The sequence below is a fragment of the Sander vitreus genome, chromosome 5, assembly GCF_031162955.1.
Source record: "Sander vitreus isolate 19-12246 chromosome 5, sanVit1, whole genome shotgun sequence".
Lineage (NCBI taxonomy): Eukaryota > Metazoa > Chordata > Actinopteri > Perciformes > Percidae > Sander > Sander vitreus.
This window is the reverse complement of record NC_135859.1, coordinates 13,143,978-13,169,235: the sequence shown is the minus strand read 5'-3', so window position 1 is coordinate 13,169,235 and position 25,258 is coordinate 13,143,978. Positions and strand designations below refer to the sequence as shown.

Here is a 25,258-nt window from a genome sequence, read left to right as displayed (position 1 = left end):
ATTTACCTGTAGATCATATCAATTACTTTACAAGTTCACAAGTTCATTCTTGACTTTAGAAACAGCAGTTGGCAAAGAAGTCTCACCTTAAGGTCCATTTAGTAGCTGTTCTGAGGATTTCGATCATTTAACATGATCTTCCTCAGCAGTTTCCTCAGTTGTTATGGGAACTGCAGATATTTCATAATATTAATATAGCCTACAGAGCGACTCTATTATACATTAAAGATTAAAGTCCAGTCAAAATTGTACAAAAGTACAGAAGTATTGGAAGCAAAATGTACTTTAAATATAAGTAAGTAAAAGTATAATTTATGCAACATGACCTCAGTGTATATATTTATCATAAATATTATTGGAAAATAATTACTTATTACTGTTCAATCTATAACAATACAGATTTTATATATACAGTATACAGTATTTCTACACTGTAAAGAGCTGAGTACCTCACCACTGAGTAAAAGTAGGCCGAGTTGCATTGTGGGGGCAGCAGACAGTTTCTGAAATCCAAGCAACCTTCTGAAAAGTCGTTGTCCTTTTATTTGAATACAACTGTTTTATTTGTTATTTCTCAGTAATATACTATGTTGCTTATTGTGTTTGCTTTATGATTCTATGTTTTTTTTCTTCTTTTGTAGATTATATGCCTTTTGTATTTGCTTATAATACTTATTTAGGGGAGATATCTTCTATTTTTGTTTTTTTTAATCCCACCAGCTGGACAACTTGTTTACTTTGTTGTTGTGTTTCTGCTGCTTTGTTGTATTGTGCAAATAAACATAGCCCAATCAATAATCTAAAAACCAGATAAAGTTGTTTTTGTTTTTATAAGATAATGTGTTGAACCCTCCTCGTGCTCCAGTGAGTCAGCTGCTGAACTCGTTTCCATTTCTCCGTCATTTAGTGAAGAAACGAAAGTGAAAGCAGCCAGAAGACTGAGGACTCTCCGCCTGTTTGGGTCAGTCTGTCGGAGTGTTTGTACCGGACGGCACGATGGAAGGAACCGAGCGCCTGCCGCCGGTGATCGTGGAGGGGGACTGGAGCCCGGCTCAGAACAAAACTATGAAGAACAAACTGCAACTTTACTTCCAGAGCAAGAAGAAGTCCAGCGGGGGAGACTGCCGGGTGGTGTCGGAGGACGGAGTTCCGAGAGCCGCCGTTTACTTCAGATCAGAGGAGGGTGAGTCTCTGTTTCCTCCACTGCTCGGGTTTGTGTCGGGAAATCAGAGTTTAATAGGCTATATTAAAGTTTCAAACAAAGTTAGGCTACTTTAAACACTTTTCTGCGATGGATGTTGTCACAAATAACAACTAGGCCTGTGAGTATAACTGCGACACATAATGACGCTGTCCACTGTAAATACACAGTGCAGTAAATAACATTTAATTAGTAACTGAAAGCTTAAAGATGTATGTATTTACTGAGGACATTTATCGACATTTTAAAACTGACCCCAGCTCAGATTGGCTGTTAAAGTTGGTTAATATAAACACTCTGAGATTGTCACCTAACTTCCCAGTATGCACGTCACCTCTCCAGCAACCACTCCTTATTGCCCAGCAGGAGGTTCTCAGGTGGATAAGATGTATTGACACATGAGAATAATGAACATTGGGATGGAACACAAAACCAGACTGTAGCTTTTAAAAAACAAGTAGGCCTAGTGAACAAAAAATTACATATCAATGTTTTAGTTCAAACAGCTGTGTATTTCCACTTCCAGCAGTCATAGAGCAACACCATGATTTATTAGGAGTCTTTGTGTTTGTGTCCGCCTGATAAATGTCAGACCAGTATTCTCTCGCCAGGCTAGCTGTTTCCCACTGTTTCCAGTCTTTATGCTAAGCTAAGTTAACCAGCTGCTGGCTGTAGCTTCATATTTTATGTAACAAGAGAGTGGTGTCAATGTGAACATCTCAAGTTTGATGATTTACTGAAATAGTGATAGAAAACCCATAATAACTGCTACATTTCTAAACACAGTGCCACGGTGTTTCTATTGGCTGCTGGGTCAAAGTTGAACAAAGGTGAACTCTTGAATTCAGCCGTCATTCAGGCTTCAACAGAAGTGACTGGAAAACTATAGTGAATATTCGTAGGATTTATGGTGCGATGTGAGTGTACCTTAACTCTTATCAAGAAGTAGAGAATAAATAACTATTCCTTTAATTTAACTCACCCTTTAAATTACTTTCTGATGTCTTTGTAAAACTGGTATCTGCTGGGAAATGAATTATTATTCATAATGAAGTGTTTGATGTGATTCCAGTGAGAGAGCGAGTCCTCGCCCGGCAAAACCACGAAATCACCCTGGAGACTCAAACTGTCAAGTTACGTCTGATTTCTGCATCAGTAAGTAGAGACGCTGTTAAAGATTGACTTTTTAAGCATTTTAACCATCATGTTCAGGCTGTCCTCATGAACCGTTCATTCATGCTGTATACCTGCAGAAAGTAATGCACTGTAATTTGTATGTATTCCACATATTTATTACTGTATGCCCCACATTGACATATGCTGTAAGGCAGCAAACTCTACTGTCCGTAGTAATAATGATAGGCAAAGTAGCATAAGAGCGCCAAAATCCGCATAGGGAGGAGGTTGGTGGATTGGTCCCGAAACACAGGATCTTCACCCAAGGGTGGTGTTCTTATCCCTGAAGTAGGCTACTTATTTTAACCCTTTCCTGTACGGCCACCCTCAGGACAAACCTTACATTCTTCGCTCCTCTCCTGCTGACACTGATAATAGATAATATAAGAGATGTTTGATGTTTTTTTGTTTATTCAACTTTTTCATCAGTACAGTTTTTTCAAAAGTGACCCTGCAGACAAATTAGTAAGAGAAATAAATCTTAACTCCAGGTCCACTTACTAGCTGTTTCTGCACCTTTCGACCGCGTCTGTATCAGTGAATGGACTTCTCTAGGTGACCTGATGGAGAGGCCAGATCGTCATTATCTCTTATCTCAATAAATGCTTCAGTCATATATTGATTGTAAAATGATACTTGGAGGAGCTTTCAGGCTGCAGTGAACATTTTTTTTGTCTAAGTCAGGGGGAGACAAATAAAATATGAATAATGTTGCAAAGAATCTTGCTTTTTGTAATAATATATACAATAGTAATATTCAGCATTCCTCCCCAATAACTTTCCTCCAGTCCTTAAAACACAAACGCTTATTGTGTCTGTATGACTGATTTATAATCAGTGACCTGCTGCTTTTATAGCATTCAAGTTTTTTCCTTCTGTGATCTGTATATAAACATACTCCTGGATGTGTGATGGCAGCAGGAAGTTGGACTTTAACACTCTGTTCTTCTTCTGTTGTTAGTGTTGTGGTTAGGGTGTGTTCATGACGTGACCGACTTAATGATCGGATTAATGATGATCTGAAACAAAGAGATAACATGTTGGAGGGACAGTACTTAGTATCCGTTTTAAGTTCCTTCAGGTTAACTTCTAAAACTTTTTCCCTAAAATGTCCTCTTTGTTCCATTAAATGAACATACAGTTCCACACTGTCTTATAGTGAACTTGAGATGATCATTCATGGTTTTATATCATCCCGGCTTGATTACTGCAACTCCGTTTTCACCTGTCTCAGCAAGTCTTCCCAGGACCGTCTACAACAGGTCCAGAACTCTGCTGCTAGGCTGTTGACCAGGTCCAGCAGAATGTCGCACATCACTCCTGTTTTATCCATGTTACATTGGCTTCCGATCAAGTTCAGGTTCCAATTTAAAGTTCTTGTTCTTACATATCAGCATTGCATGGTCAGGCGCCTGTTTATATCTCTGACCTGCTCCATCCGTACACTACTAACAGGTCACTCAGGTCTTCTAACCAGGGACTACTGGTGGTCCCACGCACTCGTTTGAAAACTAAAGGTGACCGTTCCTTTGAAGTGGTAGCTCCGACTCTGTGGAACGCCCTTCCTATATTACCTTACGTTCTGCAGTCTCAGTTGACGCTTTTAGAAAACAGCACTTGTTTCAACTCGCTTTTGTCTCATGTTTGTAATTTGGGGTTTTTAGTCTTTTAATCTTCATTGGTACTGTTGTATTGGTATTTGTTTTTGCTTGTTTATTTTCTGTTTTGGATCCTACTGTATTTTAGTACAGTACCTAGTCTATTGTGTGAAGCACTTTGTGACTCAATCTGTAAAAGGTGCTATATCAAATAAATTATTATTATTATTATTATTATTATTATTATAATGTCACAAATAGTGTGTATTATCTTGTTTTCTCTCTTAATTGGAGCTATATGCAGTTATCACCATAGTGAAATAATGAAACCTTAGGCTCTATGTATTTTGTGTACAAATCATTTTACATATTAGTTGTTTAACAAATCTGTGTTAAACATCAACTGGAGTTTATGAAGGTGTAACACACAATAACACACATCATCCAGGATAAAACGGATTAAATACAGTATAATCTTAAAACAGAGTTGACGTCCTAAAATAGAGCAAAACAATATTCACCGCTAACTGCTAACTGCACCAGAGTTTTATAGAGTGAAAACATTTACACACCGAGCAGCTGTAAAACTGTCCTGTGTCGGGCCGGGCTCTTATATTTCAGACATGCTGGCATTTTAATAGATATATCAGACAGTCACTGATAAACACCCTGAAAACCTGAAGTTGGTTTTATGTTTCTTTGCGCATTTATTTAATTTTTAATAATTTGTTTTGTTGTACAGATGTACTTGTTTAGCCTGACAAGCCAGACCCACATCAAGATGTTGGGTCTGGGAACTCACCATTGGCAGGGCTCAATCCGAAGGGCGGGATAAACGGTTGTCTTTCAAAGTCCCTCTGCATTCATAGCCAACCAGAGCAACGCTAGTTGATTAGTAGTTGATTAAACCTTTGCCTATCCGGTCGGCAAAACTCCGAACACATCTTCGTTTTTGAAGAATGAGTAACGGCCAAAGCCGATTCGAAAGACCGCCGTTCGCCAGCAGCAGCAGCCATCTTCTTTGTTTTCAAGCAGCAGGGAATTCACGCGGAACCGTCGCAACTCTGCCGTCATTATGTTAAGCCCGCCTACCAGAATTTGGTTTTTCCAGCTCGCAAGCCAACGGAGAGTTGCTAGACTGACCCTGGCTGCGAATTACATTTGCTGCTACTAGGGTGCGTCTAGATTTCTAGGCTATCACTTGTTATGAATCCCAAGGGTGTTAAACATCTTTTATTGAACAGCAACACACTATTTAAATAAGATGAGCATAAAAGCATTTTTTAAAGTTAATATACTTTTCTACATAATAATAATTTTTATCTATATGCACATTGGAAGTAGGTGAAGTTTTATTTCCCAGTGACACAGCCAAGCTAAAGTCTTTAAATTCCTGAACTTGAGTCAGTTACCAGTCGGCACGCAAAACAGATTTTTAGACATATTTCCATTCTGTGTGATTAAAGTGTTGTTTTTGTTTTCACTTCTCAGAGTCCAACAAACAGTGACGACGTCTCAGGTAACACTGCCAGCTGTCTGTCTGTTTCTCTGGTTTTTATGGTCCTTTTAAAGTCATATAGTCTAAAACAATGACATATAGAATTGTTTGCTCTGTCTTTAATTTGGAATTAGATCTTTTTAAGCACACAGTTCATTTATGTTTTTCTTAGACACTCTGGACTCTTTGCTGCGTCTGATTGAGTTCATGTGTGCAGATAATTCATCTAAACCTGATTGTCTTGTTTCTTAGATTCATCGACAGATTCAAAGACTCCGAAGTCAGAAGTTGAACCTGGAAATGGAGTTTCTGCAAAGAGCAAAGAGGGTAAAAGAGTCTTTTAGTCAGTGTTCAGCAGGTCAGCTGAGAATGCAAAAATATGCAAGGCATTCATAATAATTTACTTGTGTTTGAAAGGAAATCAACAACTACTTTTAAACTCAGTACAACAAACTAAACTGTAATATCTGTCTCTAAACTTTCCCTATAATTTCTCTCAAATTATACTGTTCTTTCCAGTAAAAAAATATATTTTATCATATGTAAATATTAAAACACATACAGTGAAATATATCCTTACCCATTTGTTTTGTCAGATTTTTCAGTTTCTACATTTCAAAACAAACAGATAAATTCCTGAGATGGAAATAATGAGGTAGCAGAGGTGAAGCAGGTTTTTATTTATCTCCTTTCAGAGTCAGTTCAGAGCGTCGCTGTGGTGTTGGACAATGTGTCAGACAACATGTCCACAGACATGCTGTCCATGCTGGTGGAGAACATCACAGGTTTGGACGAGAGCTGCTACAGTCTGGAGGTCATCTGGAAGACCAACAGAGCCGTTGTCACCTTTACCAAACCTGCAGGTTGGTGTGACGGCCCCAGAATCAACACAAAACTGAGCCATATTTAAAACTATCACGAAGCCTTCTGAGTTACGTTTTCAAGTTTATTTTTTCACAAATATTTGTGTGAAATCCTTAATATCTCCAGTGGCAAATAACATGTGGAATTAACACCAAACATATTTCTAATAGATAGATAAATACGTTTGAAATAACAGGAAATTGCCTGAAATGGAAACAGAAAGAAAACCCAAAGCAGGAAAGACATTCTGCTGCTGGGAGATGAACAGGGAAATCAGTATACAATAAGGATAATTTAATTAGTACTATATTTTTGTTGTTTGCACCGCTGAGGAATGCAAAGAAAAAGAAAAGAAACATCCTAGCAAATGTTGGAATGAAATGCAAATAGACAAAATGTGTATGTGTTGTTTTTGTTGTCTCAGCTATCGTATTATTCATCATAACCAGTGATTTGAACAGTTATTAAGTTTGCCAGTAAAACTACAAGTTAGCTTTTATGTGTTTGATAAGTACGGGCTCAGACGGTTTGTCTTTTTAAACAAATCCAGGCTAACATGATGTTAAACAGCTGAAATTAAAACAGTTTGACAGTCAGAGGTTGGGTTTGTTAATCTTGGATGAAGTTGTCTTTAAAAAACAGTGTGCTCTTATTGTGAAATAAAGGCAACATGAGTATAGAGTCAAAACCTTAATCTCTCATTAAGATTAAGATAATAATTTACTCATTTATGTGAATTAAATTCAATCAAATTTAACAAAAAACAACCAAGTGTTAATACTTTATTCTGAAATTTGAGAGTTAAAGGTACATTGTGTAGGAATTTCTCCCATCTAGCGGTGAACTTGTATTTTGCATTCAAACGAATAGTGCTCTCTAGCGCCTCGCTTTTTCAAATGCGTGTTGCAACTATGGTAGCCGTTATGTACCAAGAAGCTATTCATCGAGTTTTCTTTCGGGTGATGAGGTTCGTTATTTCAAACAAAATGCAAACTGCATTGAATCATTAGTGGGAGCATTTATAAGTAATTACCCTTAACCCCGGAATTTAAACCGTAACATTGACTTACCTGTTGAGAAGAAAGCCGGCAACTTCAGTGTCCCTTTGAAAATCTTTCTCCTTCATTAGCTCTTTCCACCTGGGAAAGGCTACTTCGATGTTTACCCTCGTCTTTTGAATTCGCCGGTCACGTTGCCTTTTTAATTCCCTTTTTCTCTTTTTTGGCGGCGAGGATTCCTTCTCCTGTGGCTCGGCATAAGTATGATCCTCCATTATGACCTAAAGTGAAGTGCAAGCTTCCAAATTTGCCGGGGCAGTGACAAGCGCCTCTCACTGATCTCCTTCTCCGTTTCAGCTGGTTTCAGTCACGTGACGCTGGCTCCGAACGAAAAAGCGTTGCTAGTGCTTTATGTCCCTCTCAGCGATTATAGTTTTTCAAAATGGCGGAACAACATGGAAGCCTCCTTGGGCTTGCCCGTCCAGTATAAATACAGATGAGAAAGTCTTCGCTTACGAGGATAAGTCAGATCATTGGCAGAGGTAATTTTACACCAATGAGGACATATTTATGAATGAAGACATTGATTTTAGCTACTAAAATACTTAACACACTACACAGTGTACCTTTAAAGACAAATCTCCAAGTGCATCGTTTATATGTTATTATATAACCCATATTATCATATACAGATATTTTAGTTCTTGTAAAAATGAAATTTGGATGATGTAACCTTGGAAGCAGAAGACGACAAAACAGTCTCACCCCAAGGTCCATTTAGAAGTTGTTCTTCTAAACCAAAGAATTAGAAACTGAATCCACAAAGTAGCAAGTACAGAATATTTAATTTAGAGACCCTGAAACAGTTATGGTATATTTATTTATTCCTAGCAACAGTTGTAGTTGTCACCTGCTGAGCCTGTTTCAGTTTTAAATGAGTAATCTGGTGTATTTTGCAGATGTGGAGAAGTTCCTCTCTGTCAGTGAGTCCAGCCAGAAGCTGCAGAAACGCGGACTGAGCGCTCGGCCACTGGAGGCAGCAGAGAGCGTCCGAGTGGAGAATCTTCCTCCGACTGTGCTTAAAGGTACACAAACTGTTAAATAACTGTTTTCTGTCTGCAACATTTATGCTACTGTGGTCACAAATTCCTTGTATCTGATTTCTTTCCAGACATGTTGGAGCTGTATTTTGAGAAGAGCTGGGCTCTGCCAGAAAATATCGTCATGATTCCGACTGAACAGGCTGCCATTGCAACTTTCAACAACCCCAAAGGTTTTTCATTTAGCTTTACTACTCATGCTTTACACACTGTTATTAAAAGTAAAGTGTGTTCTAACTTTAAGACAAATGTCTCGGAAGTACATACATACAATAGAAATTGTACTATTTGGACAATAGACCCATATGTGATAGTTGAGCCTGTGATTTGGTCGACATGGGCGTTAATGTGCTGCTCTAACAGCCTCGACTGATCTGGTTTTGGGCTTCCCACCAGATGTTGAACCTGCTGGAGGGGTTTGCTCTCTTTCAGCCACAAGAGTATTTCATTTTGAAATGTATTATAACAGCAGAACATATTGTTTGGCGCTCAGGCTCCGATATCATTACTCTCGAGCAGATATGTTTACATGAGATATTGGGGAGGGATGATCCCCCACCCCAAGAGCCTGCAGGTGCATGTTGCGGTGGTAGTGGGGCTGAAAGAGCAGGCAGTAATACAGGGCAGCAGCAGCATGGAAAAGGCAGAGGGAGAGATGGGTACATTTTGTGGCTTAAATAGACTGCCAAAGTGAGAGGGTGTGTTTGGTGAATTATATGGAGAGTGAAGCATGTAACGTGTGTATGAGGTCAGGACTCTGTACAGAAGTTCTTCCATACCAAACTGGGAAAACCATTTCTTCATGGAGCTGGCCTTGTGCGGGGGATATTCTCATGTTGAAACAAGAAAGAGACTAACCCAAACTTGGAAGACCACTATAATCTAAAATATAATTTCTTGCTAGTAAATGTAAGAAGAATGGTGTCCACATACCCTTGGCCATATACTGTGTGTCTTATGACCTGGGAAGAAGTTAAGTGTTATTTAAATGCCTTGTAGCTACAAATAGAACAGCCACTTACCTGAGCTTTCTCATTATTCCCTGTGTTGCTGCAGTTGTGGAAAGCATTTGCATAAAACAAGACGTTGTGATGCGGTCCATCTCTGTCAAGGTGTATCCGTACTACAAGTCCCTGGGCACCGCCCTATATGGTAGCGAGCGACCAACATGGAAGATGCCCGAGCCCTTCACAGAGAGCGTTCACCATGTTGTCTGGAAATTCCTCCTGATGAAGAAACAGTTAAAAACCATAAACGATCAGATGCGTCCGTTCTTCTGCAGTGTGGACTTGGATAACCCTGAGGTGACACTCAGCCCTCTTCCGAGCTTTTTGAGGCAGAAAGGTCTGACGGCCAAACATATAGATAACTGGATGAGCACCGCCCGAGAGGCCTTCCGTCATCAAATGTCTCAGTACATGGCCTTTGAATGTACAGCGAACGCACGTGCATGGAAAGCTGCAGAGAAGGAGGTCCGTTCGCTTGTCAGGGAAGACGCCGTCCTGGTGCCAGATGCATCCAGGGAGATTTTGACCGTGGCTGGCAGAGCTAAAGACATAAAACAAATCAGGACTCCTGTGGAGAACATTGTTCTTAAAGCCATGAGTCAGATGAAACGGCAGACAGAAGGTGTCTCTGAGGTAATGGTTATGTCCCCTGCAGAGTTCTACATCCTGCAGCAGGGTGGGGTGCAGAAAGCTGCCCAGGACATTTCCCCTGACATGAACCTCTCCTTTGATAAAAGCACCCAGAAGTTAACCATTACAGGACTTCCTGCAGAGGTTTACCAGACTAAGTCGTGGATCTTGGAGAGGAATATGGCTATGAGTAAAAAGCAGCTGAATGTCCCCACACATCTTCTAGACTTTCTCAAGACAGTGGATCCCATGGACATGTCCCAGGACCTGTTCACATCTCAAGGCATCAGTGCCATCTACAGCATTGAGAGCAACAGGGTTTTCCTGTTGGGGAGTTCTGAGAGTGTCCTCGCTGTCGCAGAGAATAAGATGAAGACGGTTTTGGACGTACAGACTCTGGATGTGGAAGACCAGGAAGTTCTTAAACTTCAAAACTGGTTAAGCCTGAACCAACAGCTGTTGGACACCTGCAACTCCTTAAAGAAGAAAACAGTGGCCATTCAGATCCACCCAGAGAGGAGAGACAAAATAACCGTGGCCGGCTTCCTGAATCCAGTGAAAGAGGTCAGTAGCAGTCTGAAGGAATTCATTGTGAACTATTCACAAGTTCAAGAAACCATTCGTGTCGAGTCATGCGCTGTTGTTCAGTTCATTGACAAGAAAAAATCACAAGATTGGTCCAGTATTGCCAAGGATAATGATGTAGAAGTCCGTTTTGATCCAGTGAGGCCAAGAATCACCCTCGCTGGGGCTCGTCTTCACGTCCAGAAAGCCAAAATCTGCTTTCAGAAACTGACCAGTGCTCTCTCCACTGACAATTTCATTGTGGACAAACCTGGAGCTAAAAAGTACTTCCAGACTCAAGGAAGCCTGTTCCTGTCTACAATAATGACAGAGCTGAGCTGTGTGGTGATGCTTCGTCCAGAGAATCAAGATGAAGAGGAGGAAGAGAACTATGAGGAAGACAATGACCTTTGTTATTGCAAAGTGAAGACCACGAGTGGAGTTCTGATTTCAGTCAGCAAGGCAGACATCTGTAGCTTCCACGTGGACACGGTGGTCAACGCAGCTAATGAGGAATTACAGCACATTGGCGGCCTGGCTTTTGCCCTGCTAAAGGCTGCGGGACCCGAGCTGCAGAAAATCAGCAACGACCACGTTGCCAAAAATGGAAAACTACGTCCGGGTGATGCCATCGTTACAGGTGCATGTAACCTGCCTTGCAAGTACATTGTACATGCAGTCGGCCCACGTTTTTCTCACTTTGACAAGAAGACGTCAGTGTCACGTCTGAAGTTTGCTGTTAAAAATAGTCTGGCACAAGCAGAGGGAGTGAAATGCTCCACCATTGCACTGCCAGCGATCAGCTCAGGTGTGTTTGGTTTTCCTGTTGAACTCTGTGCTGAGACCATAGCTCAGGCAGTGCGGGAGTACTGTGACAATCCAGGAGGTCCAAGATTGTTGACGGAGATTCACCTGGTGGACAACAATGATAAGACCGTAAGAGTCCTGGCCACAGCTGTCAACAGAGAGTTCATGGACCTCGGACCTACTATGACAGTACCACATGCGGCAGGAGGAAGAGGCACTGGGGCTTCAGGGTAAATTGAAGAAACTTTTTTTTATCATAATGAACTTTTACTGTTGATTAGAACATGAATTTGAAGATGCATATATAAAGGATAGTTTAACATTTTGGGAAATGTCTTATATCTGCATGGCAAATATGAAGCTACAGCTATCAGCTGGTTAGCTTATAAAGACTGGAAATGGGGGAAACAGCTAGTCTGGCTCTGTCCAAATGTAAAAAAAGAAATCCTCATACATGTACAAAAACCAAACCAAACCAAATTGTCCGTTTTACACATGGCCTTCTGTACATGTTAAACAAACAAGATTTAACATGTTACTCAGGGAGCTTGAGAGGTGGTAGTTGGTGGATTTGTGTTACTTTTGGACAGAGCCAGGCTACATTTGAAACAGCGTTTGAATCAGTTGTTTGAAGGTGTGTTCTTGTGTCTTAAAACTTTATTGTTCATCCCCCAGTGGATATCAGGTGAGTCGAGGTCAGAGCCACTCGCCCAGGGGCGGCCGGTTTGGTAAAGGAGGAGGGCGTGGAAAGGGGGCTGAGGGGACAGGAGCCGGATTACAGGGAGGTCTGCAAGGTAACACGGGAGCTCCCAGGGGACATGCCGGGCCTGGAGGACATGGAGGGTAAGGTTCTGCTTCTTCTTATTATTATCTTTCTTTTCTGTAGTCTTATTTGTAACTTTAGTTTTTGCTCCTCAGTAAGGTTTTTAAGACCCCGGTCCGTCATAGGTTCAGAAACAATTCAAGACCAATGTAAATCCAACAAGAGAAAAACACCAACATGTAAAAAATAAGAAATAGAAAGCCACATTACCTGTACAGTGCGCTAACATGTTCACAGATTTTTGAGTCACAAAAACAAACTTTGGATGCAGTAATGGTCATTCACTGTGGTGACATCAGTCCTGTCCTGTGATTGGCTGTAGGATGGAGCAGACCACAGCTGAGGGTCTGAAGATTGTTCTGTGGAAAGGAAACATTCAGGACCAGACTGTGAGTACTGACACTGTGTTGCCTTTTAAAAGCATCATTTGAATAACCGTTCACTGCACCAACTTGTATTGATGTCTGTGTCTTAACTCATGATACATGATTCTGACAAGTGTGGGGGTTTAGATACAAATATCCACCAGATGGCAATAATTCTCTCTGACAAGGACAATTGCACTAGTTAAACTTGGATCTTATTTTCGTTTTGTCCATTATTTCTGTTGGTTATGATATTGTTGTACTCATCAAAGTAATTGCTGACAGACTGGAAACAAACAGATTCTCTAGATTTTCTACTTTTCTTTCTTTCTTTCTACTTTGCATAGTTATTTGCCAAGTCTGAAGGCACCGCATACTCCAAACATGGTTGAATCTCTGCTTGTCTCTAAGTACTTTAGGAGAGCTGGTGCTGTGTGTGACTTGATTTGCATGGTTTTCCATACAGACAGAAGATTAGAGTGTGCGTCCAAAGTACCAAGCCTGCCTTATTAGACATAGTCGGTGAATAGGTTTCCTGCTGCACAGACCTTTATTGAATGTGTGCCTCAACAAGAAACTCCTCTGATCATTCTAAAGCTGTACTCTTGAAATGTTATTGTATTTCTACTTGAGAAATTACTTAAAAGATTAATTGGTTGTCTAAAATGAATCTTCTTATCCTTTCAGTTTTAGCCTTTAACTTGTGTACGATGCTGTGGTTTTTGGTCCACAGACTGACGTCATCGTCAACACCATCTCAGAGGACATGAACCTGAACCAGGGAGCTGTTTCCAAAGCGATCCTGCAGGCGGCCGGGCCCGGCCTGCAGTCAGCTGTTCAGTCCGAAGCCAGGGCAAGTGCACTGCCGTTCGGCGATGTCGTCATCACCAACGGCTTCAACCTCAAGTGTCGGAAAGTCTATCATGCTATTTGCCCGTTTTGGAACAACGGAGCCGGCCAGGAGGTGAGGGTTTTCAGTCAAAGGAATTTTATTTTAGGCAGCTGGGTCATACTCCAGTCCAGAGACATTTGATGTAAGGTGAGTGCACTGATAGGATAAACCTGAAGAGATATTCCACTGAAAAATAATGTTTTGAGCATCAGAGGACTGCAGCTGTAGTCTAATAGAGAGCCAAAGTGAAACCACAACTTCTAGATTCTGTTCTAGAAGTAAGAAAACCTCTTTATAAAAAAACTATATACATATAACTACAAATCCAGCAACAAAGCCTCAACAGTCCCCTTATTAACAGTATGTTGTGTGTTTCAATCCTTATGTTTTGTTAAGGTTGGTAATAATAATTGTTGTTTATTCAATATTTCAGTTTTTAGCACATTTCATTTAACACCATTTCCCATGAGCCCCTAGATATTCACAGGTTTTTTTTCTTAGGAAGGTTCCTAACTGAGTGAAACGATCTGGACGTATGTAAGGCTACCTTTAGATTGCTATGTTTTGGTTTTTAAACAGAGTCAAAAGCGACCTCAGTGTACACAAGTGTTTATTGCTCCAGTAGAAGAACTAATCTCTGTTTAAACTAACACCCCAAACCACATATCTCATCAATATTCTTGAATACTGGGCATGCGCGTGCCGGGGTAAACAGGAGGCAGCATGTATAGTTGCATGTATAGCCCGTTGTTGGTAGTTGCCATGGTAACGTCAGTAGCTTAGTCTCAGAGAACGAGACGTCATGACCCAATCAGGCGGCGAAACATTGGCGTCAGTGTTTCCAAATGTCCCCGTTTGCGGCCGTTGAGACTGCAACACAACCCAGCAGATTCCAAACCAAAACAGGTCAGAAGTGTTATAAATTTTTCTGATTCAGGGGCTCTTAAAAACGCCAGAGCAGTGTGAATCTGAGGTGTAAACGTAACAAAAGATATTCGTTTTTTTAACCAAAACGTAGCAATATAAATGTAGCCTAAGGGGCAGCCATTATAAGAGCTGGTGGAATTCTCTAAATGCTAAGGAAAGGTATTTCAATGCATCCTTTCTCATTACCTTTAGCATAGAGTACACTGGACCATCCTTTACCAAAGGAAAGGAGACAATGCCATCCCACAATTCATTTAAAGCGATGCACCATTTGGCCTTTAGGGCTATCTTGCATAACATTATTTTCATACAATCATACAATTGGGATTCATGTGGATCAATATGAGGGGACAGGAGAATGAGGGTTAGCAATGATTCTCGATGTGTGATTCACTTTTGTGACAAGTAGCCTATACCTTGGCAATGAAGTCATATCACACCCGGTTTTCCACATTTAAGATATTCCTTTATTAGTCCCACAGTGGACAAATTTGCAGTGTTAGAGCAGCAAAGGGGATAACATAAAGAAAGATATATAGTTAAGTAGACAGATTGAACTGTTGAATTCACAGTATTGCACGTACCTGAGTAAATGTACATATTGGACCTAAAAGGCTCCATGTATAAGTTTACTTCCACAGTCTTTGTGGTCCAACCTTACTTGTTCTGTGTGTTGTCTTTTTGTCTCAGGAGTTAATATCCATCATCAGATATTGTCTGGAGAAGGCTGAGAAAAATCGGATGGCGTCGCTGTCCTTCCCGGCCATCGGCACAGGAAACCTGAACTTCCCCAGAGAGGTGGTATCCAGAGTCCTGCTGCAGGAGATCCACTCGTACAGCCGCAGGAAAACTCCTCGCTATCTGAGAGAGGTGGCCATCGTTGTTCACCCGAGTGACACCCAAACGGTGGATGTAAGTTTCGTTTTGTTAAAGACAGCATGTTTAAGTATTAAAGTAAAAAAAATCTTGAGGTGTGAAATTAGAGTGAAGTGAGACCTCTGTAACCCGCTGCTCATCTCTGCTGCAGGCTACATTAGCTGCTATTAGCATTAAACATTAATTAATTTATAGTGTGTTCCATTTACCTCGGAACTTGGAAGCCAAAGCTGGGAATGACGTCACACCGGAGTTAAATGCATTCCATTTACAAGTCGGATTTTCATTGTTTTCATCAGTTCTAGCCAGGTTAGCCATTGTTAGCAATGCCAGTTTATAACAACCCATTACGCTGTTTGTTTTCACAACAGACAGCGTAGCAACATGTCCTTCTATAGAAGATGGACAGGACTGTGTGTACGATTTACACTCACGATTTAGTGAGACACAAATAAGACGAAGTGATTATAACTGTACGTTACTACAGCTTAGGGTTGCACTTTATTGACAAAATGTGATATTGTGATATCGATTATGAATATTGCGATATCGATGTTAATTTCGATATTTTTAAACATATGTCAAATTACAAAAGTTACGGGAAAACACATCAAAATAGATTCATAACAAGTTAAACAAGTCTTCTTACAACACAAGGTTTATTTCAACTGACATATGTCGTATTGGACTGGTACAACATGAATAAATAAATAACGACCATGTCTACAGAACAGGACATGTTTTACTGGTTGTACAGTATAATATAAATAAATAAATAAAGAGAACAGGACACAACTTCACTTCACTTACACTCAATATGCACACACGTGGTACGCCTCATAGTTTTGTCACGTAGTGGACCCGTGCGCTGACGTGCATGTGCAAGTGGCACGGTAACTGGCCAATGAAACATGATCATTATAGTGTTTTAAGCGTGCTCTAAATCAAACACAACTAAGCCACACAGCCAACGGACGGGACGCAGCACTCCACAATATCAACAAAATATTGCATACTTATTGCGACACTTTCGATATATTGCAATAACTATATTGAGTCGATATACAGTATCTTGCACCCCTACTACAGCTTTCACAACTGTTGATACACGGGGCGTCCATGTTGGATTTTGTATGTTAGTGTTTCCGACTTTGACCTCAGAAAATCCGACTTGGAAAATCCAACAAATGGAACACACTACTATATGCAACTGCCAGCAATGAAGTTGCTTTGTGGGTAATGTAGGCACCAGGTTTTGATGAGGATGAAAGTGTGAAATAAAAAATGACATCTCTGGTTCTGCTGCATTGATTTTGATCCTCTTTGTTTCAAACTGTTTATCACAAGAAAATGAAAAGTGCAATGATAAATCTTTCATACCCAGAGAGATGCATGCAAGCAGGTATTGAGCAGCAAACCTGTATCAAATCACCTGTATTAAAATCATGTGCCAACATCTTGTTTGTCAGCGTTTCACCAGGGACTTCAAAGGTCAGACTGGCCAGAGAAATATCCAAAATGAAGCTCAGGAATTTAATGAGGCACCACTTAGGCTATCAATCAGCCAATCACAACAGTCCTCAGGTAAGAAGTCTACACACCTTTCATTTATTTTATCTTCATGTGGAATTTTATGAACAAAACTGTTGAGAAAACACAAAACAAATCAAACAGAAGTAATCTTTAAATACAGATTTGAGAATGTGAAGGGTCAAATTATTGATTATTTTAGACGTCAACCTGTGAATGTAATTAATTTGATGATTTTAGAGACAGAACAAAGTTTTGAGCCTCCAGATCACCTGGCTCAAACCAGTTTTTGCAGTACATTGTTTAACTCTAAATCTTCTGATCACAAATATATATTAGTGCTGTCAAATGATTAAAATATTTAATCGCGATTAATCGCATTAATGTTATAGTTAACTCGCAATTAATTGCAATTAATTGCACATTTTTATCTATTCTAAATGTCCCTAGATTTCTTTTTGTCCAATTATTTTTTCTCATTTTAATGCTCTTATCAACATAGAAAAGTGGATCGGCTTGCTTTGTGCTTTTGTTGCCTGGCTTTGACGAGGGGACGGAGAATTGGCATCAGCTGTGTGCTTGGCCATCAAGTGGAATTTCAGACTGGACGTGCTGCGATGATAGCTCAGTTCACAACGACAAAACACACAGATCACTTTGGTCTTGTCAATGGAACCATTTGGCAACTTTCTAAAAGTAAACTTTCCATTCAGAATCTTATTGGCATCCATTTCGGCGTCTCGCGCTCGCCATCCACTCAAAAACGTAACGTTAGCCTACTACTCTTTGGCCGGCTCGCAAGCCAAGTGTGTGCGGCGTGCCTGTTGTTTTGGTTCCGGTCTAGCTAGATCCGGTGTGGTGTTGTAGTTTTTCTAACGTTACTAGTTGTTGCAACAGCATGTGAAAAAAACTACAAAGTTTGCTATGCCAAAAAGAACGTTAATCTCGCGATAAACAAATTGACGCCGTTAAAATGGGTTTGCGTTAATGCCGTTAATAACGCGTTTAACTGAGATGTGTGTGTGTGTGTGTGTGTGTGTGTGTGTGTGTCAGCCTCCTTCGGTCAGGTGTCGTCCCCCTCCCTCGGTGTGTATCGGATGCAGATGGGTCAGCTCACCCTTGAGGTGTCATCTGGAGACATCACCAAGGAGGCTTGTGATGTCATCATCAACTCCTCCAATCAGGGCTTTACCCTAAAATCAGGTGAGTCTTTATTTCTTCTCGTCATCTTGTTGGTCTTACCGAACAAACCTTGTAGAACATTTAATCCAAAGGACCATCCCATTTTAACTTTACATCACTGACATCACCTTTTTCCAAATGACACAATCTTTTTTCTTTTTCTTTCAAAGTATTACCTTCCTTACCAGGCTGTCATTAGTTTCAGTTAAGTTCAATGAAAATTGACTTAAAGAGACATGAAACTTGCAGAAATAATCCATCAGTCAACATCATGTCTTCTTTCTTTTTCACTGTGTGGTAATGCAGTGGGGACATTTTGAATATATATAATGTCTTTAATGCAATGCAAAGTACAGTTTAGATCCTCTGCCCGAGCCCGAACTTGACCGATATTTCCCGCCACTATCCTCGGGCCGGGCCCTTCATCAAGTATTTGTGTTTTTTTAATCATTACTTTATTAGCCTAATTGGGTGGGGAGAAAGCTATGCCTCTCCAGCTTCTCCCGTAGCTCTGGGTATATGTCCTGCACTGACTTGAGTGTGAGGTAAACTGTTCTAAATCCCCCATCTGTAGCACTGTCTTCGATAATTGCGCAACCAGGCCAGATTGTTTCAGATAGGTCTATCTCCCGAGTCCTTTAGCAGCAGATACGGTCTCTCCTATATCCGGCGCGTTGTCGGCCAGTGCATCGGCATGCAGACCGTGGTGAAGGACAGTATTAATTAGGTGATCGAGACAAGAAAGTCTCCTATATGCTTCCAGGGCTTTGATTATGTTACTGCCTTGATCTGTTACCCACACTATTCGGCTGAGGGAGCTAGGGTCGAGATTTTTTTACGTTTCTTCATTCGGATCCATTTGCGATCCATTCCGTTCTGAATAAACACAGTTTACCTGCTTTGTCCTTGTTGCATTATTCATTAAGATAATTCTAAACAGATTTCTGTAGTTCAAACAACTCAGAATTGTAGTTGAGAACGTCAGTTATAACGGCCCACGTATTAAAACGTTGTCGGGTTTAAATCGGGCTCAAGCTCATAATTTACAGTTAATGTGTCGGGCTGGGCCGGGCTTGGACACAACGTACACGGGCTCGGGTAGGGTCGGGCTTGATTTTTTGGGCCAGATCTAAGCTTAAATACAAAAAAAGAAGTTACATTGTCTCACTTTAGAAACTGTAAATATCACACAGAGATAACATTACATTGACCAAAAATTAAACAAAACAAAGGATGTTTTGAGTCTCTGAGTCTCTCTCACATGTAACGCAATAAAAAAACACAACATATTTTGGCATTTAAATTTGAATAACTTACAGCAGCATCATTTATTACTCTTACTCTTCTTCTATAATACCCCAGGAGTGTCGAAGGCCATCTTGGACAGCGCTGGACTAACAGTTGAGCTGGAGTGCTCACAGATTGGTATGGAGCTGGAATTTAACCTTTATTTATCCACACACTGTTTGCTCTTTTTTCAGCATCTCCCTGCTTTACATTCACACAGTTCAGCCCAGTCACAACTGGGAACGTCCCAGTACAACTGCTCTTCTGCTGATAGAGAGCAGTATTATTTGGGTTAATGCAAAACTCAAACGTTTTTGTCTGATGCACCTCTCAGATAATTTAAAATGCTACGTGATGTTTCAGATGGGTTTATTTGAATTGATTTTAAGGTGGCGTTAAGTAACACTACAAATACAAAGTAATTCTCAATGTTTAGGTTGGTTTGGCCAAGTTTGTTATCTTTGTCACTTATATTTTAACCATTCATCTATTACTTATAGTTGTTTAATTTGTTTATCCATACATTTTAGGTAACTGTTTTAACTTGAGTCTAAGTATAGGCCGAGTAAATATTTGTAAAATTCATCCCCGTTAATTTCAACTTCTCTGCTAGCTTGTTTACTAGTTTTCGTGCACTAATGTTTGCTATCCTGATGGCTCTGTTATGAGTGTTGTTTGGTTCCTCTCTGTAGTAAATTCTCCGAATTACCAGCTTGATCTGTTTATCCTGACGTCGGCCGGCCAGCTGCCCAGCACACACATTATCCACATTGTCGGCCAGAATGATCCTGCAAATATTAAGGATGTGGTTTACGAAGTGCTGAAGTTCTGCGAGGAGAACAAGTTTGGCTCTGTCTCCTTCCCGGCCCTGGGAACAGGTCTGTGCAAGCAGAAACTACACAGTATACACATCAGTTATTATTTGAAGCTTTGTTTAACTTTTACTGAGTGTATTTCAAAGAGAAGTCTTCTTGTGAAGGGACTGTAATGAGACGAGAGAGAGAGAAGTCTAATTTCTCTCAAACATTTCCTTTTTCATCTCACTGGTTTACTTTTAATTTGTTCGTTTAGTCATTTCTATCAGTTCCATGTGCAGCCATGTTGTTTGGATTTACAGTCTTTAATTTCACTCTTGATATTCACTCATCACGCTGTATTAAAGCTGACAGAAGATACATTTGATGTGATGTGCAGGTACAGTACATTCTGTCTACACAGAGTTTGTGTCACATCAACCACCAAATATTAAAATGAAGCAGCTGTTATTGTACTGTACTGTGGACATTCATGATCCCAAGAGGATGAATCCTAATGACAGTGGCTGAAGAAGTACTCTTCTACTCTCTTTACTGAAGTAAAAATACCAGTGGCCGGGTTGGCTCAGTTGGTAAAGCAGGCACATGTATACATAGAAGAGGTTTATACCTTGACGCAGAGGTCAAGGGTTCAAGTCTGACCTGTGACAATTTTCTGCATGTCTTCTCCCCTTTTTCACCTAGCTGTTCTGTCCATTAAAGGCAGAAAAGCCAAAAAAAATTATCTCTTAAAAAAAAAAAAGTACCAGTACCATGATGAACTTATAAGTACTCCATTACAAGTTAAAGTAATTTTTTTTCTTGCTGAAGTCAAAGTACATAAGTATTATCACCAACATGTACTTAAAGTATTAAAACAGTACACTACAGTATTAGTCTGTAGTGTACACCATCAAGTTTCACAGACTATTCCAATCCTCTCATCATCATCATCATCATCATCATCATCATCATCATCATCACCGGTCCTTGTCTGCCCGTTAGGTCAGGGAGGGGCCAACCCGTCGGCGGTGGCAGACGCCATGGTGGATGGGGTGGTGAACTTTGTGAGGAAGAAGCACCCGAGGTTTGTTTGCAGCGTAAAGATCCTGATCTTCCAGACATTCATGATGGCGGAGTTTCACAAGAGCATGAAGAAGAGAGAGGGAGAGCAGGTGGAGGCGAAGAGCGTCTTCACCAAGATCAAAGGTATTTAGTAAATCCCACCTACTCTAGATGTGTGATTTCTTTTTTTATCATTTCTTCCTGTTTGTTTTAATCAAGTTTGCTCTGAGGCATTATTCTGTTATTTCTTTCTCAGAGGTTAATTGTGATGTTTAGTCTGTCTTTTTTTATTGTCACAATCTCCTGTGCAGTCTCAAATCATCAACATGTCAGTCCACCTCTCAATACTGTCTGACTCCCTGTCTGTGGCTCTCAGCTATAAGCCCATTGGTTTCCTACTGAAGACGTACATCTTTAAAAATACAGATGTATAGTTTCATTAGTATTTCCTAATCAGCTAGTTGCTGTAGGTGTTATCAAACAAACAGGAGGAAATAGTGACTTTGTTGGTGACCATTTTCAGCGGCGGATTAATCCACATTCAGTGCTTTAGTGAGTATTTGTGGCAGTGTATGTGGATGAACTACATGAACTACAGTGTGTGTTCATGGTAATGAAGGAACATGTCACTCAGTGCAACACAGAGGAAGAAGATATATCAGGCTGTGACACACACAAGAACAAGTACTTCTTTGTGTATTCAAATAACTCTTGAACTTGTTGACTATAAGAACAAAACAGAATCTCATCATCCTTTAAATCTCTTAATACGTCACACACCCTAGTAAAAACACTGTTGTGAGTTTGTAATCTCTGCCATACAAACATGTCTCATATACTGCTATTATGTTGTTTTACATTGTTTCAGACACTGTCACTTCGTTTTTTATGGGACTTGGGGAGGAGCGACCCAGCACTGATGACCTGTTTCTGGAGAGAGAGGAGTTTGAGCCCACAGTGTTTCAGCTGTGTGCCGACAACGACATGGTGAACATGCACTTATTCACTTAGGTTTAGCTCTTTGCTTTGAAAAGATCTCTTGATTCTTGAGGCCAGTCAGTCACTCACTCACACAAGCAGAAAACATAAGAGAAGTTTAGTATAACAATATGAAAATGTTGTTGTTGCGATGCTGGTTTGTAACCAAACTCCACAACTGTTACCCCACCACTGCAGGCTGTGAGTCAGGCTAAGAAAAGGGTTAAGGAGCTGATTATGGCCGAGCAGGCGGAGAGAACCATCACAGACCAGTACATCAGTCATCTGTCGCAGGCCGACTTGGACCAGCTTAATTCCCTGCAGAGGAAACTGACGGTTAGCATCCGTCTGAACCGAGGGATGGAGGACCAGGAGTCCAACATCTACCTGGAGGGTCTGACCAGAGACGTCTACACTGCTGAGTCTGCAATCAGGTCAGCAAATCAATTCATGGAGGAGAACAAATATGCAGCAAAGCTTCAGTCCAGAGTACCAAATGTTAGCATATTCCTTTTTTCTGACCATCAGGGACATCATCCGCAAGGTGGAGAGGTTGGAGAACTTGAAGAGCAAGGCCTTGCTGCTGAGTGGACTGGTAGAGTGGCAGTTTGAGATCAGCACCGGGGTGATGGTACCCTTTGACATTTACACCAACCTCCACCTGGAAGAGGCTCTGGAGAAGAAACAACAAAGTGTGACGATCAAGATCAACAACGAGAAGTACCATGCTCAAGTAATGCTTAGAAAAGCAGTGTCAGCAAGTGGCCGTAAATCCTTGGAGCTACATAGAAAAGAGATGAAAGGTGAGGGATTTTGTCTGTTTTACTTCCTCCATTTTCATAAAAAATGTCCAGTTTCACACTGAGCTGATTAGAAACATATAATAATAGAAGCACAAGCAGCTCTTCACATGGAAAAAACCTCAGAGATCCACTTTATTATACAATATCTAAACAGTGATATGAATGGAAACTATGAAAATATAAGACACAGGTTGTGTAAAAGTGTATCTTACCTTAAAAACGATTACGATTATGATTTTCTTTGCAGATGACGACGCCCTGCCATCAAGTTGGGATGACATGAAAGGCGACCTCCTCAAACGGTTTCCTCTGACGCCGGGATCCAAGGAATACAACGATGTGAAGACGGAGCTAACTGGTCTCACTGCAAACATCATCAGTGTATGTTCAGTTTCTGATATGCTTTGCAAATTCATAAAAACAAATAAAGGGATAATTGCCACCACTTGAAAACCACACCAAAAACAAATGGGTCACACTAAAAGAAAACAGAAGCAAATGTAAAAACTCATGCAGCCAATAAAGTGAGAATGAGTCATGTGTTTTAACTGTGTTGGCAGATTGAACGAGTCCAAAACACAACACTGTGGCAGAGCTACCAGCTGATGAAGAAACAAATGGAGGTGAAGAACAAACACACAAACAACGAGAGGGTGCTGTTCCACGGCACCGGAGCCTCCTCCATTGATCTCATCAACAAACAAGGCTTCAACCGCAGCTACGCAGGAGCACATGGTAACCGAAGAATATTTAAAAATAATAGATTTTTGATCAATGTACCGTAATGTAACACATTTCTTTGTTCATGATAGTTACACAGTGCAACAATATGTCACTACTACAAAATGGAGAACAAATGGAGCAGCAGTCTTCTTACTGAACAAACCAACACTATATTGATGTATTTATTTAGTAATACAGTCTGGGCGTCCCCTATTTTGCTCTGTAGGTGCGATGTACGGCAATGGATCTTACTTTGCTGTAAACCCGATCTACTCAGCACAAGGCTATGCCAAACCCGACGCCAGAGGCCAGAAGCGCATGTACGTGGCCAGGGTCTTGGTCGGAGACTTCACCCAGGGAAGAGGTGGCTTGATCACCCCGCCTTCCAAGAACTCCAGTAATGCTGCAGACCTGTATGACAGTGTTGCAGATAAAACAACCAATCCAACCATTTTTGTAGTCTTTAATGACATTCAGGCATACCCAGAATACCTGATCACATTTACATGAATGAAGCTATGATTACACTGTGCTGCTGTGTTCTGATGAAAATTGTATGAAAATTCTGTTATTTGTGTTTTAGTTTGAATTACAATTGAGTCCACAAAACAATTTCAAATTATTATGTAATATTGTAACATTGCATATTTCCTGAAGGGGCACTTTCCATTTACTTGATTTGGTTTCACCCACTACATGAGTAAATGAAAAGAAAGGATTAGTTTGCTAGAAAATTGACAAACCAAAAGCATGAACAAGAATATGTTAAAACTCATTATTTTCCTTCATCTGACATTTGTCAAATTTATTGTATTTTTTTTTTTATGGAATATAGTCTGAAATGCCTTTTATTAAAGGATTACTGCGACACTTTGTGAAATTCTCTTGTTAGCTGATTTATTACAGTTTTTCTCGATTGCTTAAACACATTTCTTGAAATTGTGCCTGCTTATCTCAAAACACTAAACACAAATCCATAACTAATAAAAACGTCCTATTTTCAGGTCAAAATGAAGCTCTCCACTCAAAACCATTCAATCTTGCTGAAAAACTTTGCCTTCAGACTTGACACACAAGCCCTCAAAAACACACAAACACTGCAACATAGTCTTACACACTGGTGAGAGGACCCGCACCCAGGGGCACGCATTACATGAAATGTCTAGACAGGCTTCTTCGAAGTCGCTTAAATTGCATCCCCGACTCCTCCACTTGCCTCCCTTCCTCCACCGAGGAAGCACGGGAGAGACGCGAGGAAATTATGGGAGGGAGAGGAAACGAGCAAATGTGTTTTATGAATGGCTTCCAGGAAGGCTGCTCTCGTGTTTCCTCGGCTATAACTCCTCGGTGATCCCTCCTCGATGCTCGCTCCTTGGGGTAGAAATAAGAGCTTTGAGACAGCCTTTGCGGAAGACAGAGACACAGAGAGACACTAACTGTTCAGCCAAGGAGCGAGGAGCTATCAAATAAGGGACATGGGTTGTACCCGGGATGAGACTGCTTGTCTCCTTGCCCTTCCCCTTCCTCTTCCTTGTCGTCCTCTTTCTCGACCTTGTCCTCTTAATTCACC

At 40.6% G+C, this 25,258-nt stretch overlaps 1 protein-coding gene across 1 annotated transcript; it reads left to right on the top strand.

The window, feature by feature from the left end:
* Positions 1–909: 909 nt before the first annotated feature.
* LOC144518087 (protein mono-ADP-ribosyltransferase PARP14-like) lies at positions 910–24,561 on the top strand. Its single transcript, XM_078250477.1, has 23 exons — positions 910–1,183; positions 2,274–2,356; positions 5,467–5,494; positions 5,726–5,800; positions 6,169–6,336; positions 8,295–8,420; positions 8,507–8,608; positions 9,492–11,673; positions 12,119–12,286; positions 12,589–12,655; positions 13,365–13,595; positions 15,141–15,362; positions 16,796–16,910; positions 17,910–18,059; positions 19,401–19,463; positions 20,018–20,203; positions 21,125–21,328; positions 22,053–22,171; positions 22,361–22,596; positions 22,691–22,965; positions 23,213–23,346; positions 23,526–23,700; positions 23,915–24,561. Exons 1-23 carry the CDS (start codon positions 997–999, stop codon positions 24,196–24,198), a joined length of 5,580 nt encoding a protein of 1,859 aa, XP_078106603.1. The 5' UTR covers positions 910–996; the 3' UTR covers positions 24,199–24,561.
* The last annotated feature ends 697 nt before the right edge of the window (positions 24,562–25,258 follow it).

Excerpts from the sequence above, each read along its gene's own strand:
- LOC144518087 (XM_078250477.1), top strand. The coding sequence starts at position 997 with ATGGAAGGAACCGAGCGCCTGCCGCCGGTGATCGTGGAGGGGGACTGG. Across the intron at positions 13,596-15,140 it reads ACAACGGAGCCGGCCAGGAG|GAGTTAATATCCATCATCAG; the intron begins GTGAGGGTTTTC and ends TTTTTGTCTCAG. Across the intron at positions 15,363-16,795 it reads GTGACACCCAAACGGTGGAT|CGTTTCACCAGGGACTTCAA; the intron begins GTAAGTTTCGTT and ends CTTGTTTGTCAG.